Source organism: Erinaceus europaeus, chromosome 21 (genome assembly GCF_950295315.1).
Source record: "Erinaceus europaeus chromosome 21, mEriEur2.1, whole genome shotgun sequence".
NCBI lineage: Eukaryota > Metazoa > Chordata > Mammalia > Eulipotyphla > Erinaceidae > Erinaceus > Erinaceus europaeus.
In genome coordinates, this window is record NC_080182.1 from 24,523,352 (window position 1) to 24,540,970 (window position 17,619).

The 17,619-nt window shown below is 39.3% G+C and overlaps 1 protein-coding gene across 15 annotated transcripts in view; it reads left to right on the forward strand.

Annotated features, from left to right (window-relative positions):
• Window positions 1–17,619, forward strand: part of ARPP21 (cAMP regulated phosphoprotein 21) — a 183,621-nt gene that overhangs the window by 123,948 nt on the left and 42,054 nt on the right. Inside the window, exons 20-21 of one of the 15 annotated variants that reach the window (XR_009547063.1) lie at window positions 349–404; window positions 1,461–1,492. The exons of 13 other annotated variants lie outside the window; for them this stretch is intronic. Coding sequence is in view for 1 of the 2 variants with exons in the window: in XM_060180558.1 (XP_060036541.1) it covers window positions 349–362 (14 nt within the window). In the remaining variant the exon portion in view is untranslated. Of the gene's footprint in view, window positions 1–348; window positions 585–1,460; window positions 1,493–17,619 lie in introns of those variants that run through there. One more of the 15 variants, XM_060180558.1, reaches the window with a different exon arrangement.

Genomic DNA, 17,619 nt, shown 5'->3' on the forward strand with positions numbered 1-17,619 from the left:
TGTCTCTAACTCTCTGCCTCTATTTGAAAAAAAAGAAAGTCCAAAGCGACAGAAATAGAAATAGTTATTATTATCGTAAACTGATTCCATTATAGTCAGAGACATACAACATATACTGTACAGGTCCAATTCCTATAAACTTGCTGTGGTTGGTTTTCCAGTACAAATTATGATCTTAGAAAATGCACTTACAGAGACACACAGACACAGACACACACACACACACACACACACGGTATTTTACCGCTGCTGAATGAAATGTCCTATAAATGCTGGCTACGTGCTGTTTACTTTGTTGTTCAGATCCTTCTATGTTGCCACTAATTTTCTATGTACTGTTATCAAAAGGAGGAATCCATTAGTCCAGCGATAGAAATTCCTACAGTCCTGAAATGAATCTCAAGGTAAAAAGAAAAAAAAAATGGCCTCTAGTATTCTTGAAGTCCATGGAGAGAGGAAAGGATTTAAAGTTTTAGAAAACAAGTTATCTTATTATGTTCTTTTACCAAATAAAGTATTTAATTACCTAAAAAAGGAGATAGGATCAGTCGATAGACAATAAAGCCCCCTAACCAGTGGACTCTGGGTAAATTGCTCTTATGAGCAACTATCTGTATCTTTCACAGGCTTTCAGAACTGATGTTCAGTGCCAGCAGTGCTCCTTTACATTTAAGTGGGGAAATAACCTAGATAACTGTAATGAGCATCCCAACAGCTGGGCTTCTCTAATAGGGCAGTATATTCTATGCTCTTGAACATCATGAAAATAAAACAGTACGCATCTAAGATGGCCACGGAGCAAGGTGGGGTTGGGGGTGGGAGCATAAAGGATCTTCAGATACCCATAATTTCTGTTACATTATTGCTACAGAAAATCATTTGGTGTAGGTTTTGTAAACTTTGGAGAGGGTTCTCACTTCAGTGTTAAAATGCCTTTTTTTAATCTTCTAAAAAAGCATTTATTTATTAGGGACAGAGAGAAATTGAGAAGGGAGGGGGAGATAGCGAGGAGAGAGACTGAGAGACACCTGCAGCCCTGCTTCACCACTTCTGAAGCTTTCCCCCTGCAGGTGGGGACCAGGGTTTTGAACTAAGGTCCTTTCGCACTGTAATGTGTGTGCTTAACTAAGTGTGCCATTGCCTGGCCCCTTAAAATTTCATCATCATCATCATCATCTGCTTCTATTACTACTACAGCACCAAAGGTCTGGCAGATGAGAGATTTCACTGCTTGTGAATCAGTTTTCTTTCATTTTTTCCCCCCAGATAGAGATAGAAAAAAAGGAGACATGAAGGGGTGGGGAGAGACACAAAAGCTCCGTTGGTGTCATAGCACTCTCATGGGGTCCTGGGGTCAAACCCTGGCCACATACATGAAAAAGCTCACATCCAGTTGTGAGCTCTTCCTGCCCCCACCGCTGTATTTAAACTTCTCTTTCCTCTCCCCAACTCTTTTCCAGCTCCCAATCATCTGCTGAATGATTCATATCGGGTAAGAACAAGTTTCACAGAGCATTTTCCTTGAAAATACCTTACATTTCAAAATAGAGTTCAGAAGGGAACCATGAAAAGAAAAATCTTTAAAATGCTTCATATTGCAAAACCCTATGCAGCAGTTACAGGCTTTCTTAAGTCTACTTAATTTACTTCTGCTCTGTTCCTCTCAGAGTTTTGTGATGAATACATGATGCTCCAACCTGCCTTGCAATTGCAGAGTTGAAATCTCTTATGGGAAACAATGATGGAAGGCTTTAGAATCTACTGGGCTTCTTTACTCTTTGCACTTGTATTTAATATCACTATCATCTGGACTTAACTTACAGTTTGCTCAACAGCCATCATAATATAAGAGTAGAGGGGGAGTCGGGCGGTAGCACAGTGGGTTAAGCACAAGTGGCACAAAGCACAAGAATCCTGGTTCGAGCCCCCGGCTCCCCACCTGCAGGGGAGTCGCTTCACAGGCGGTGAAGCAGGTCTGCAGGTGTCTATCTTTCTCTCCCGCTCTCTGTCTTCCCCTCCTCTCTCCATTTCTCTCTGTCCTAACAATGGTGACGTCAATAACAACAACAACAATAATAACTACAACAACAATAAAAAACAACAAGGGCAACAGAAGGGAAAATAAATAAATAAATTAAAAAACATTTCAAAAAGAGTAGAGGAACTAGAATTAGAATGTAAACACTCAGTTTTGCTAAAGTAGAGAAGGTCTGCTGTCTGCCCTTTGTGAAGTCTCTCTTGTCAGAATGAGAAAGGGCACTTCTACTACTTTAGCATTTGCATAGTTAGTAGCCAGAAAAGGCTTCTGGAACTCAGCAGGTTTAATCACTCTGACAAAGTCTACCTTGGAAGATAGCCCTTGAATATTTGAATTTAGCACCATCAGATGGACACGGGTTGTAAAGAGACCACACAAAGTGAGAATAACACCCAGAGAATTAGATATCTCCTGTCCCATAGATTATACTTTTCCTACCTTTCACAGTATTATCTTGAGTTCTCAAAGCAAACAGGCTTTACAGTAAGTCTCCTGTTTCCAGTTAATCAAGGGATGAATAATAAAGAGTAAAGTGAATTATAACACTATGTAAATATGTGTGTATATATATATGGAAGAATCCAAGGAGGGGGAGTGAGAATAGAAGAAACCAGTTTGGGGAATGTAAATTCTGTTTGTTTCATTTTATAAACTGTACAAAAACACAGTGAATATGGAATCTGTAGAAAACTCTCCAGCCTTTGGGATTTAGCCTCCACTGATTCAAAACTCCATTCTGTGCCCTCTAAAAACCCTTTTATGTGTACAGACTCTTCATGGAAAAAGTGTAGGTAGGAGGCAGGGTGTCATTTATCAGAAATACAAACTGCATCATAGATCATTAGAGTTTTCTGGTGTTTTTTTTATAAATACTAATTTTATTTATTCTTGGATAGAAACAGAGAGAAATTGAGAAGGAAGGGGATCATGGAGAGGGAGACAGAGAGACACCTGCAGCTGTACTTCACCACTCATGAAGCCTCCCCTCCCCACAGGTGGGGACCAGGAATTTGAACCCAGGTCCATGGACACTGTAGTATATGCACTTAACCATATGTGTTACCATGAGCCCCCTGTTGTTGCTCTTTGGAACAAAATCGTAAAATATCTTCTGTCTTCTTAAGCAGAACAATGAGACATCCTTTTAGCCCTTCCACACACAAGTCAATTCTAGGTCTTTGAAGATTTGCAAACAGAACATACAAATGCCACTCTCACCTCTTCCTATGCTATTGGTATTCAGCAGAGTACTGATCGCAGTGCTGTGCAGAAATCTGTGTACGTATTAACCACTCAAGATCCCATTTTGATGTAGTAGCACTGAAATGAGTTTTGGTACTCTGCATTCTAGCATGTTTCCAGGTGACATTAATTCTATTGGTCTATAACTTTGAGGTCAGTATCATATACAATTTATCCAGAACCAGCCAACATAGACACTACTGCAGAGACAAGAACTATTCAGTTTCATTATTGACTTGACATTGTTAATATTTTAGATACAAATCTAAGACCACATAGTCAGCATGTAAAAACTTATGAATAAAAACTTATAAGTGTTTATATACATATAGAATAAATATAAGTGTTTATATATAGAATAAATTTCTTAATGCTTGCAAATCCTCATTGCAAGACTGATGTTAACTGTAGCATTATTTTACTGCATTTCAGGCACTTGTAAGTATTGAAATTGGAATAATTTAATAAAATTTGTATTTTTACACTAGTATGTACTTTGTGTGTGTGTGTGTGTGTGTGTGTGTGTGAGACAGAGAGAGAGAGCGAGAAAGAGAGAGAGAGAGAGAAGGAATGTGTGAATACGTAAAAGGCTAAATGGAAATTTTTCTTTTTTTTATATTTATTTTATTTATTTATTCCCTTTTGTTGCCCTTGCTGTTTTATTGTTGTAGTTATTATTGTTGTTGTCGTTGTTGGATAGGACAGAGAGAAATGGAGAGAGGGAGGGGAAGACAGAGAGGAGGAGAGAAAGATAGACACCTGCAGACCTGCTTCACCGCCTGTGAAGCGACTCCCCTGCAGGTGGGGAGCCGGGGTTCGAACCGGGATCCTTATGCCGGTCTTTGTGCTTTGCGCCACCTGCGCTTAGCCTGCCTCCCGGAAATTTTTCATTCACCAAATTCAAATATAAATAGAAACAAATCTGTAGTGAAATGTTTGAAATCAAATTACAAAGGTCACCAAAACAAATACCAAGCACATTTTTCAAAGTTCAAATACAAGGAATTTATCACAGACCCTTTGGACCATTTTTAGTGATATAGTATATTGGATTTTGATTTGTCTAGCAATTTTGGAACTTGTATAAATTTAAAATAATAATGCTCCCATTAAGCCTGTTGCAAGTGATTAGTTTTTTTAAATTTATTTTTTAATATTTATTTATATATTCCTTTTTGTTGCCCTTGTTGTAGTTACTGTTGTTGTTATTGATGTCATTGTTGTTGGATAGGACAGAGAGAAATGTAGAGAGGAGGGGAAGACAGAGAGGAGGAGAAAAAGACAGACACCTGCAGACCTGCTTCACTGCCTGTGAAGTGACTCCCCTGCAGGTGAGAAGCTGGGGCTTGAACCGGGATCCTTAAGCCGGTCCTTGTGCTTTGTGCCACGTGCGCTTAACCCGCTGTGTTACCGCCCAACTCCCACAAGTGATTAGTTTTAAGTAGTCAGATAGCAGGGAATATTGAAGCCCTGAAAATGAAGTTGATTACCCTTCTTAGTTCCCTGCAGTTCTTTAGTTTATTCATTTTAGTTTTTTTCTTTTAATGTTTAATAATGAAATGAGCTTGATGACATCTCTGGTAAGAGGGAGGATATGTAGCACATATACATTTGAAAATAGACAAAGATGGGCCAACTGGTGGTGCCCATAGCTGAGTGCACATGTTACATGGTCCCGGTCCCCACCTGCAGGGGGAAGCAGGGCTGCAGGTGTCTCTCTGTCTCTGTTTTTTGTCTCTATCTCCCCTTCCCTCAATTTCTGTCTTTATCAAACAGAGATAATTAAAAATAATTAAACGAAAAAGAAAATAGACCAAAGAGTATACTGTTCCTTTGTTGACGTTACATAAAGTCCAATAAGAAGAGATGTGCTCAGTGTTTTTAGGAGTATGTCTGTTTTAATAAGATATTGTTGGGAGTCGGGCTGTAGCGCAGCGGGTTAAGCACAGGTGGCGCAAAGCACAAGGACCGGCATAAGGATCCCGGTTTGAATCCTGGCTCCCCACCTGCAGGGGAGTCGCTTCACAGGCGGTGAAGCAGGTCTGCAGGTGTCTATCTTTCTCTCCCCCTCTCTGTCTTCCCCTCCTCTCTCTCCGTTTCTCTCTGTCCTATCCAACAACGACGACAATAATAACTACAACAATAAAACAACAAAGGCAACAAAAGGGAATAAATAAATAAAATAAAATATTTAAAAAAAAAGATATTGTTAATGGTGACAGCTCTAACAAGAAAGGAAGCAGGGACCTGGGCAGTGGTGGGTGTGCCAGTTAAGTGCGCATAGTACTAAGTGCAAGGACCTGCTCACGGATTCGGGTTCAAGTCCCCAGCTCACCACCTGCATGGGGGACGCTTCACAAATGATGAAGCAGATCTCCAGGTGTCTGTCTTTCTCTCTCTGTCTCCCCCACCTCTCTCAGTTTCTCTCTGTTCTATCCAATAAAATGGAAGAAAATATCTTTCAGGAGCAATGGATTTGTAGTATCAGTACTGAGTGCCAGCAATAATGCTGGAGGCAAAAAAAAAAGAAAAAAAAGAAGCTATTGCTACTTAAATGTTGTTCTGAAATATATCTGAAATTAGGCGAAATGTACACTAATGGCGTCTCTAACTTTATTTCTCTCTGTCCTATCCAACAACAACGATATCAATAACAACACCAATAATAACTACAACAATGAAACAACAAGGGCAACGAAAGGGGATAAATAGATAAATAAAATACTTTTTTAAAAAAGAGAGAGATTTTATCTTTATAAGTTACTCTTTCTTTGTCTTTATGATATCTTCACCTTGACCTCCCCCACCCTCATTGAGGTTGATTGGTGATAGGGAAAAGGAACACCAGAGTTAAAGAAATAACTGTTTCTTTTTTTTTCAAAAAGATATATTGATTTATATAGTAGAATTTTACCTTTTTTGTTTTAAATTATCTTTCCTAAATTTGATATTTAAAAAACATATTTGTCTTCCCATTCTCTCTTCATTTCTCTCTGTCCTATCCAATAATAATGACAGCAATAACAACAATAATAACTACAACAACAGTAAAAAACAAGGGCAACAAAGGGAAAACAAATAAATAAATATATATTTTTTAAAAAAGAAAGTTTAAAAAGAGAAAGTATCATTGGAGGCAGTAGATCCCCACCTGCAGGGGCATCGCTTCACAAGCGGTGAAGCAGGTCTGCAGGTGTCTGTCTTTCTCTCCCCCTCTATCTTCCCCATCTCTCTCCATTTCTCTCTGTCCTACCCAACAGCAACAACAACAGTAATAACTATAACAATGAAACAACAAGAGCAACAAAAGGGAATAAATAAATAAATAAATACATAAAATACTTTTTTAAAAAGATATGTTTTATCTTTATAAGTTACTCTTTCTTTGTTTTTATGATATCTTCACCTTGACCTCCCCCACCCTCACCGAGGTTGATTAGAGATGGGGAGAAGGAACACCAGAGTTAAAGAAATAATCATTTCTTTATTTTTCAAGAAGATATATTGATTTATATAGTAGAATTTTACCTTTTTTTGTCTTGAATTATCTTTCCTAAATTTGATATTTAAAGAACATATTTGTCAAAGCATGCTAAGTATAATGACCATCATTAACCTTCATGCTTTAAGTTTTCAAAAAAAGTATAACAAATAATCACTCAAGGCACTGAAAAAATCATCACACTGGACTACACCAAGGATGAGATTTAAACCTTGGTGTCTGTTACTAACAGCAGAGAGGTAAACAATCACAGAGTTACATGAAGTTTTAATTGTCTGACTTCTGTTAACATGGGTGGAAGTCACATGGATGAATCCTTGCGGAATATGCTGTTCTGGAAATATTTGTCTGAAAAAAGGTTTCTATGGAAATGGTCATGTGTTCCTCTTATTAATTGATCTAATTATTTCATTTCAGAAATGCAATAGAGGAGTATTAAGTTGAAATTACAAGAAAGCTTAATATTATTAGGAACAATAATGGAGCTCATGTTATTTTTGGTGCTGAAATTATCGTAAGGCCCCCCGAGAAATATGCATGCCCAGGTTTCTTTGTACAGTGAAAAAGGTTTATCAACATGCTTGTAACAGCTGCATATGTTAGCATTTCATGACTTTGTGTGTGTGTTTTAGTTGTTATGCAGTTAAATGTTGTTGGGGTGATTAGGATTTCTGCTTGTCTGTAATTATAGAAGGAAACTAGATTTCAACATTATCATTTGTATCATTTCTCTTTATATTTTGCAACAGAAATTGGGAGAACAATACCTTTTTGAAAGGCAAAAAGAGAGGGAGAGAGGAAGGAAGGTTTTTACTAGAGATAGTAACAAAAGGAGGCAAAAAAATATACATGCTTTTTTTTTAATGTTGATGTTTCTGTTATGTATTTCCGATAGAGATTATTATAAACGCTTAAGTCTAAAGAGAATAAGCATACTTGTTTCAAGTTGTCAGACTTACTTGATGATATAACTCAAGCTAAGAGATATTAGGATATTTTTTCTGTATGTGTCCTATACAGTGCTGACACAAGCTTTATGTTTTCTCATTTTTTTTAACTTGTCTATTTGTTGCCAACAATTTCCACTGTTACATTAGTCTACAAATTATCTCATTTTCTAGTCCCACTGTACATTCTACTGTGAAGGAATATATATTTTAAAATATGTTTATTATTGAGAAAGAGAGAACCAGAACATCATTCTGGCACATGCAATGCCAGGGACTGAACTCAGTACTTCCTACACCTTCTATTTAAAAGACCTGAAAGCACTTCTTTTTTTCCTCTGTGCTCTCCACTTCTTCCACATCTGTTTTTTTTTTTTTTTTAATTTATGACTCTAGACAAGTTCTCAAGACTACTTCCCTCTTTTTTTTTTCTCCTGAGAGGGAAAGGGAGGGAGTGAGCAAAGTATCACTTCACCACTCATGGAGTTTTGCTCCTGTGGTACTAGAGATCAAACTCAGTCTCTCACATATGCAAAATGGGTGCTCTGTCATTGAGCTATCCTCCTACAGCCTCCGGACTTGCTCTCCCACATGAACACAAGAAACAAAATTTTCTGGACTAGGGCCTGGCACACCTGGTTGAGTATACATGCTACCACATGCAAAGACCTGGGTTCAAGCCCCAGGTTTGCAATTGCAAAGAGGAAGCTTCATGAGTCATGAAACAGTGCTACAAGTATTTTTTTTCTTTCTCCTTCTCTATCTCCCACTTCCCTCATGATTTACCTCTGTCTCTATCTAATATTTTATGTAAATAAATACACATATTAAAAAACAGAAAGATTTTCTCTGCAAATCTTGCCTGCTTTCCTTATCATGCTATTTTATTTTTAATTTTTGTCATGCCAGGGCTCTATCATTCTGGGATGACCTTGTTTTTCAGATAGTGAGAGACAGAGACAAAAGAGGCAGAGAAAGAGTGAAAGAGACTGTAGCACTGAAGTTTACTCGGATGCTGTGTGGGCTGGTTTCGAACTTGGGTAATACACATTGCAAACAAAGCAGCGTACTATCCAAGTGAGCTACTTTGATGACCCAGTAACATTTATTAGCTGTCTGCATTTTCCTCTTTACTAATACCTTTCCTTTCATTGTCTGCATGATGCAACAGGACACATTCACAATCTGATATTCAGATGAATAAGAATAATGTATTGGATTTTCCTTACACACACACACACACACACACACATACTATATATATATACTATTTCATACTATTTCATTCATCTTGGCATCCTTAGAGCAGAATAAAATGTGCCCTCTGGACTTTTAAATTATGTTAAAGGTTTGTGGTGATTGAACAGACTGTGCTTTGTAGAGTTAGTACAATTCTCAGAGAAACAAGGACCCTCTGTGGAACCCATGGGGCCACATACTTATAAGGAGGGTGACTAATTGATTTTGTTGTTTGAGCACAATTCAGTGGCAGAGGGCTTTTTGTACAGCTGTTCATGGAAGTGCATCTGAGCAGGCAGAATAGTCTTCCCCACTTAAGCTCTTGTCCAAATCTCCAAAGCCATGACAGGTCTCCCTCTGTGGTTTCCTCCAGGTGCTACTCACAGTTGTCAGGTGGTAGTGCCGGGCTGCTGCGATGCCTTTGATGCCCTTCAAGGATTCCCACCAATCCCTAATTGCCTGCTGACATCTACTCCCTGAGCCCCACGCCATTTCCTTGAAGGCACCTAGAGACTCATTAAAATTGCATTTTTAACAGTCTCCCAGATGCTCTGACTCTGTTGGTTTTTATTTATTTATTTATTTATTTATTTATTTATTTATTTATTTTTGCAGTAGGTCCAGCATCATTGCACATTTTATGAGCCATTGTGGATCATAACTGTTCTGGGGAAAAAAAGATGGCAGGAAAAGGGACACACACACACACACACACACACACACACACACATCACTGAAGGGTATAGGAAGCTGCAGTCCTGCAGCACTTGAGGCAAAAGCTCACAAAAATAAATAGTAGGATCCATCCAAGCTAGCTTCAACTGAGTTTTTCTTTTCTTATTCTTTTTCTTCTCCAGGGTTATCACTGGGGCTTAGTGCCTGCACTACGAATCTACTACTCCTGGAGGCCAATTTTTCCCCCTTTTGTTTCCCCTGTTGTTGTTATTGCTGTCGTCATTGTTGGATAGGACAGAGAGTAATCGAGAGAGGAGGGGAAGACGGGGAGAGAAAAAAGGTCCTGCAGACCTGCTTCATCTCTTGTGAAGCGACTCCCCTGCAGGTGGGGTGCGGGGGGCTCTAACCAGGATCCTTGTACTTCACGCCATGTGCACTTAAAACCACTGTACTACCGCCTGGCCCCCTCAACTGAGTTTTTCATGCAACTCCACCCATCCCCACCTAGGAAAAGAATGAATAAAAATACATCACTCTAATTACCCCTTTATGAATGGACATTGTTAAGAGGATTGTGTGGTACTGTGTTCTGGAGGTTAGAAACTTTGAATTTATCAGTTCTCTTAATAATAAGCTTGATGTTTACAGTTGAGACCAACTAGATCTGCCTGGTAGGAAAGGCTTATCTTTTACTGGGATGGTGAGACAACTGACAATTAGCACTCCTGCCTAGCTGAACACTGCAACAAGAATTTGGAGAAAGATGGCCCGAATGGTAATATTTTTGTGTGAAATTTTGAAAAAATGTAGCACTTAGAACAAAAGTGTTTTTGGTTTTTTTAAAAAATATTTTATATATTTATTTATTGGCTAGAGACAAAGAGAAATATTGAGAGGTGAGAGAGATAGACACCTACAGACCTGCTTCACCACTTGTGAAGTTTTCCCCCCCGCAGGTGGGGACCAGGGGCTTGAACCTGGGTCCTTATGCACTGTAATGTGAGCACTTAACCAGGTGTACTACCGCCTGCTCCCAGGCTTTTTTTTTTTTTTTTTTTTAAGATAATGGAATCTCCATCCTAAACAAAGGATTCTTGGATTTCATTTTTGCCTCTATCTGCCTGGAGTCTACATACTATAGACACAATTTTGTAACCCTAGGTCATGATACCTTCTTATTAATGAAGCACGTATTTATTTAAAATGCCTCACTATAGTATGCTTGTGTTGCTTGGATACAAACTAATCCTTCCAACACTTGTCTGACATTTTTATTTTATTTTTATAAAATTTTTATTCCACTCAGCTCTGGAACATGTGGTACTGGGGGCTGAATTTGGGACCTTTGGTGCCTCAAGCATGAAAGTCTTTTTTTACGTAGCCATTATGCTGTCTCTCCAATCCTGACATTTTTTTTTGTTTAAGAAATAAAACTATTTACAGATAGCATGCATGATTATGTAAAAAAAAATTCAATACAGTCTGAATAACTGCCAGAACTAAATGAATTTAACAGTAGTACAGGGCATAAGGAAAATCTACAGACATCAATTTAATTTTTATATGGGCCACAAATGGAAAATTTTAAATGTCAACATGGCAATAGTATGTAAGATAATTTTAGTAGCAACAATTAATCTCTCTCTCTCTCTCCAACCTTGTAAGTCCAGGAGGGTCCACAGCATTGTGGGACCTCTCAAAACCAGTCTCCCAAATGCTTCAGTGTCTTGTAGAATAAGAGCACTCAGTGGGCCTGTTCCAATTGCAGTCCTTGCACCCCTGGTTCCCTTTCCAAATCAAGAAATACACATTGTGAGGAGCTAAAGGCTTCAATTCTATCTCATCTGCCATCTCTAACTTGCAACTTCAGCAAATGTTCCATAATAAACTTGTTGTTTATCGCCTTTATTGACCACTCCCCCAAATAGAGAGGAAGCCTCAGAAGTTTTGAGGTATTTTTCCACCTTCTGTCAAGTGCTTTTGTCTTTCTAATATCCCATTGTATGAAATGACAGGATTCAAGGTGCATTGCACTCTTTGAGTTGGAGTCTACCTTAAGTGCCTCTATGAATATGCCACACAAAGGAGATGGTTTCCTTGGCAACAGGAATGTGAAAAAAAAATAAAATAAAACCTCTTGGAAGCATTTGCTTCACACCTCCTTCCCATGTGCCCTCAGTACTGCTGTTTGTCTGGCAGAGACACTAAACCTGAGATGAGTTCCTGCCCATGCTTAGTTAAACCATCAATTGTAAAATGCCATTATAACTGGCTCTATTCAGAAACCAGTTCAGCTGTGAAATGGGCATTTTTCTCAGTATAGTCTTTAGGTGCTCTTTTCTAACTATTTAATAACAAAGAGAGGGAAATTGGGCTTTAAAAAGTGTGTCTGAGGAGGACTGGGCGGTAGTGCAGCGGGTTAAGCGCACATGACACAAAGAGCAAGGACCAGTGTAAGGATCACAGTTTGAGCCCCCAGCTCCTCACCTGCGAGGGAGTCGCTTCACAAGCAACAAGTCTGTCTTTCTCTCCTCCCCTTTGTCTCTCCCTCCTCTCTTGATTTCTCTCTGACCTATCCAACAACAACAATAATGGTAACAACAAGGGCAACAATATGGGAAAAATAGCCTCCAGGAGCAGCAGATTTGCAGTGCAGACACTGAGCCCCAGTGATAACCCTGGAGGCAAAACAAAAAAACAACAACAACAAAAAACCAGTGTGTGTGTGTGTCCACATGCTTGAATGAATGTAACTATCCAGATAAACTGAATTTAAATGACTCTTAATAGATTTACCTTTAGTTTCCATCTTTGACATTTGCATCCAAAGTACTTTTCTCCCTTTTTTAGATACAGAGAGGCAGAGAGTGAAAGAGACCACACACATGACAAAGTAGTGAGTTTTTTCACCAGCCCACAAAGTACTTTTCTGAGTTCAGGCAGGATGTAATGGTATTTGATGACTGCTGCCTATGCCAGTGTATTGTTAGTCAGAGTTTATGACAACTCTTACTGTGCTTCTAAATCAGCCCTCATATCTTTATCCTCCTATTAAAAAACAGCAAGATAACTTTAGGAATATGAACGGTAGTTGAATCTATGTAGTCTAATTTCAGGAGTGCTGACAATCAGCTCATGTGACGTTTAGTCTTTTTATCTTTATTTATTTATTGGATAGAGAAATTGAGAGGGGAATGGGAGATAGAGAGGGAGAGAGACAAAGAGACAGCAGCCCTGCTTCACCACTTGTGAAGCTTTCCCCCTGCAGGTGGGGACCAGGGGCTTGAACTCGGGTCCTTGCATACTATAATGTGTGCACTCTACCAGGTGCGCCGCCACCTAGCCCCTTGTGATATTAAGTCTTAAGCTCCCCATATGTCTCAAGAAATCAGTGAACCCTTCTTACTTGTGATCTAAAACTCAACCTCTCCCTTAACTGTTATTCTTGTGTGTACATTTTCCTTCCTCAGAACAGTGAGAGAGAATGTGAATATCTAACTGTTGATTTCTAAATTATTCTGCCACCATGCTTGTCAGATATTGAAGGTATTTAGTATATTAGTCTTTCTCTTCTTTTCCTGGGTAATTGAACTTGTTCAGTTGGGAACTTTAAGATAATCTAGGAGTTGGCCAATAGATTATCTCTTATTCAGGAACAAGTCTTCATCACAAGTAGGAAGTTGACAAGATTAATATTTGCCCCTCCCTCCCATTTGTACCTGTCCCCTTAAAGTGACTTCATCACTTTAAGCCATTTTTTTTAATGGTTGTTAGTATTATTGTTGTTATTTGCGGTCTTTGTTGTTGGATAGGACAGAAAGAAATGGAGAGAGGAGGGAAGACAGAGAGGGGGAGATGAAGATAGACACCTGCAGACCTGCTTCACCACTTGTGAAGCGACCCCCCTGCAGGTGGGGAGCCGGGGGCTCGAACTGGGATCTTTATGCTGATCCCTGCGCTTTGCGCCACCACCCAGCCCCCTCAAGCCAAATTTTTTTCAAACAGAAAGAGAAAGACAGAGCTCCCTGTTATGGGAAAGGCCCATAGCACTGAAGTCTTCTTTGGTGCCATGAGCCGCCCTGGACACTGGGCAGAGCAGAGAGCTTATGGCACAGCAGGCATACTATCCAGGTGAACTACTTCAACATCCCACCTCACCTTCACCCACATTTTCCTTTTGACAGTGTGAACAACAAAAAACTATTTCCTCACAGTTCTGGATGCTAGAAGTCCAAGCTTGTTGCCAGTCTGTTTCTTCTGAGGTGTGCCTCCTTCTTTCAGAAAGCTGCCTCTTCTTTCAAAACTGAACAATTGAAGAAAGATATAAAGGTTAGAAAATAAGTGCTTTGCAGAGGCATTCTGATAATGTTGTCCGCAAGCATTACTAGCACATGGGATTGTTTTACTACCAGGTAAAATTAACCAGAACAGAAACAGAGACCCTGAGTACTTCTCCATTCAGAGTAATGATGAAGGAATTGGCTGTCATATACTAAGCATCACATTATATCTGTGTGTGTTTATAAATGGAGATGTAAAAACCTCACTAGGGCAAAAACATGGCTTTATTCTGGAGGCTGTGAAAAAGAAAGTCAAAAGATACCTGAGGAGACGCACCCCCCCCCCCCATTATTGTTGTGCGGGTTGGTCGTTGGTTTGTGGTGACAGTAACTGACTATAAATTATGTTGAATCAGTCATGCCAGCTCTCAGCATTCCAGGAGCTCACTTCCTGTTTCAGCTCACAGTGGTGGCCCTCGGGGCCTGTGGTATTGTTGTAAAAGACCAGCTACTTGAATTGTGCACATTTGCCTGGTGGTGACAGCCAGCACTTCTCCAACAACCGCCATCTGGCTCTTTAGGCGCGATTTGTAGCAGAAGCTTCTGTTGGATTTGGGGGATATGAGGGTCTCCTGGGAAACCAGAACCTCTGTGATATCAGCACAGATGGCTTTATTTCGGGAGCTAACAGGCAAGAAAGTAGAAGTAGGAAATAGAAAAAGAACTCAGCTGGGAGTCTAATGTGTGCTGGTCTTTAAGGAACTTGAGATGAACTTGGTTGATTTGGCAATACTGTGCTGTATACCTATCCAGAGGATTTTAGACTTTCCATGAAAGCACCATTTTAAAGATTTTTAAAGACTTTGTCATGGCATCATGGGTCTCAGGCCCGATGGTGATCTGATATAATTGCACTAGAGGGATGTCTGCACTTGACTTTCATGGCTCTTAAGTTACTATTCCTTCAGAAATGTTCTACCTGCATTAGGATAGGGAGGGGAAACATAAAATACTTTGATGAGAAAATGCTACCTTCCCCAGATTTTCTTAATTTGATGAGGGCTGGGCATAACTGTTTTTGTAGGGAGGGTACATTTCTCTATTCTCTTTATAAAGCTTTAAAAAATAACAAGGAGACCTAGTGGTGGCTCACCTAGTAAAGCAAACATGCCACCATATACAATTACCCAAGATCTAGTACCCAGCCACCCCATGGCTGCAAAGGAGGGGGTGGTTCATGAGCGGTGGAGTAGTACTGTGGTGTCTCTTCTCTCTGTCTCTTTCTTTTAGATAGATGGTGAGAGGCAGAGATGGTTCTGTCTAAAAGAAAGAAAATGGCCACCAGGACTAGGACAGATATGTAGGCTCTAAACCAAGAGATGACCCTGGGGGAAAACCCTGGGGGAAATAAATAAATGAAAGGAAACTTAAATGTAACTAATTCAAATGCTCAGACAGATCAACTTTTCCAAAATGGGTTCTTAAGCCATGAATATGTCATTAATATTTAAGAACCACTGGCATGAAGCTAGCCTACTTTGGGAATTCCTTTGACTTCTGTTTCCTTTTATATATTCTAAAAGAACCTGTGGGCAGGATATCTTCATGTTAAAATTTGGTGCAAATTTCATTCCATATTTGCAAAAGTGTTTATGTGGTCAGGAATGCTATTTGGCAGAGGGAAGGTGTATTTTTTCAGTGTTTATGGTTATGTTAAATAATTAAGGCTGCAAGGTGACTGTTTTGTCAGGTTAAACACCATATATGAGAGATGTGACATTTGGTCGGTATTTTTTTCACAAGTTATAAATTTCTTATCTGACCTCTGTGCTTTCAGGGGCAGAGGGCTTTTTTTTCCCCCACATAGTAATTGTTGAAGACTTTCAGGGAATTACCTTCCAGTTTCTCTCCTCTTTTCTGTGGGCCTTAGAGAGCATAGAGGTGCCTCACTGAGGCTTTTAAAAAAGTTTGTGATCTCTTCTGTTTTGAAAAGGGTTAAGTGAGATAAGCCAGAAAGAGAAGGGTGGATATGGGATGCTTTCACTCAGTCATGGACAGAAGTTAAGAAATAAGAACAGAAGGGGGAACACAAAGTAGAACTTGGACTGGCATATTGGTGTATTTGGTATATTGCACCAAAGCAAGGAGCTGGGGGAAAGGGGGGCTTTCAGGTCCTGATGTGTGATGGTGGAGGAGAACCTGTGCTGGGGGTGAGAGTGTTTTGCAGAAAACTGAGAAACTGTACACATGCATCACCTGTATTTACTGTAAACCATTATTGCCCCCAATAACATACTGTAATATATCTGGATGAACTAGGAGACGAATTAAGAACTAGTGAAGTTGTTTATTACTTGTGATGGACAGAAGAACCTAAATCATTACTTGGAATGACCAGTACTCTAGGCCTCAGTAGTTTTAGTCATAAGCAGAGATTATTTGGGGGATAGATTGTGAATTTTGTGTCTCCAGGTCTAATTTCCAAGTGTAGCTCAGCACTGTTTATCGGCAGGTGCTTAGTGCATCTATAGTATAGGACCAAATAGACATCTAGTGGTATCTGGAAACCCTGCTGTCTCCCCACACTGAAAGCCATTTGTACCAAATTTTTATGAATCTGTTCAAATCTATTGTGATTTTTTTTCCCAACATGTTTCAGCACCTTTTCTAAACTCAGGACATTCACTCAATACCAAAGTTGAAAACCTTGTCATAAGCACATGGGAACACCCACCCACCGACTCAAGATATGCCTGTGGAGTGTGTATCATCGTTTTGCTCACACAGTTTTCAGATGACAGTTATTATTTCTCCACATATTATTTAACTGAAAATTAAAGATTATACTATGGAAAATACTCTCTCTCCTCTCCTGTTTCATTAGTGCTTTATAAAAGTATTAGATCCCAGGAGTATAATTTTATAACCATGTATGGTCAGTTTAAGTCGCATAATTTTCACCAAAGTTCTGTACTATCCCCCCTCCCCCTGCACCTCCCCCTCCTGTAACCCCCATAGTTCTCACAGAGTCTAAGAGACAAATACAGCTGTTCATTTGCTTGTTTATTTATTTAGCATATATTAGTCATCATATTCCATATATGAATGAAACCATCTTTTCTGTTGCTTTCATCATTTTGCTAATGCATCAGATAGAGCCTGTCTTGAACACTGTCAACATGACATTTGTGGGCTAGAGAGGCAGCACAATGGACAGCATAACTGTTATGCGAAAGATCTTCATGCCTGAAGCTCTGATGTGCTAGGTTCAAGCCCTCACATCCCCATAAGCCAGAGCTGAGCAGCACTTTGGTCCCTCTCTCTGTATGGGTTTATTTTTCTCTCTGTATCTCTGCCACTAAATAAAGAAATGCAAATTTTTGAAAATAATACATGTGATGCTATAGCGAAGTGTTGCAGTTCTTACATTTTACTCATTTGATTTACTCACTGTATGCAAAGATAATGGTTCTACGTGTCTATTTGAGTAAATAATTACAGGGACTTGGGGGATAGTTCAGTGTTAGAATACAGGACTACATATCTGAAGCCCCAGGACTGATCTTGACACAGACATATATAAGAGCTGAACTGTACTCTAGTCTCTTTCAGTTCACTCTTTTTTTATAAAAATAAATCTTCTAAAAATAGAAGATATTAATAAATAAAATATTTTGATGAGCATGATTATAGAAT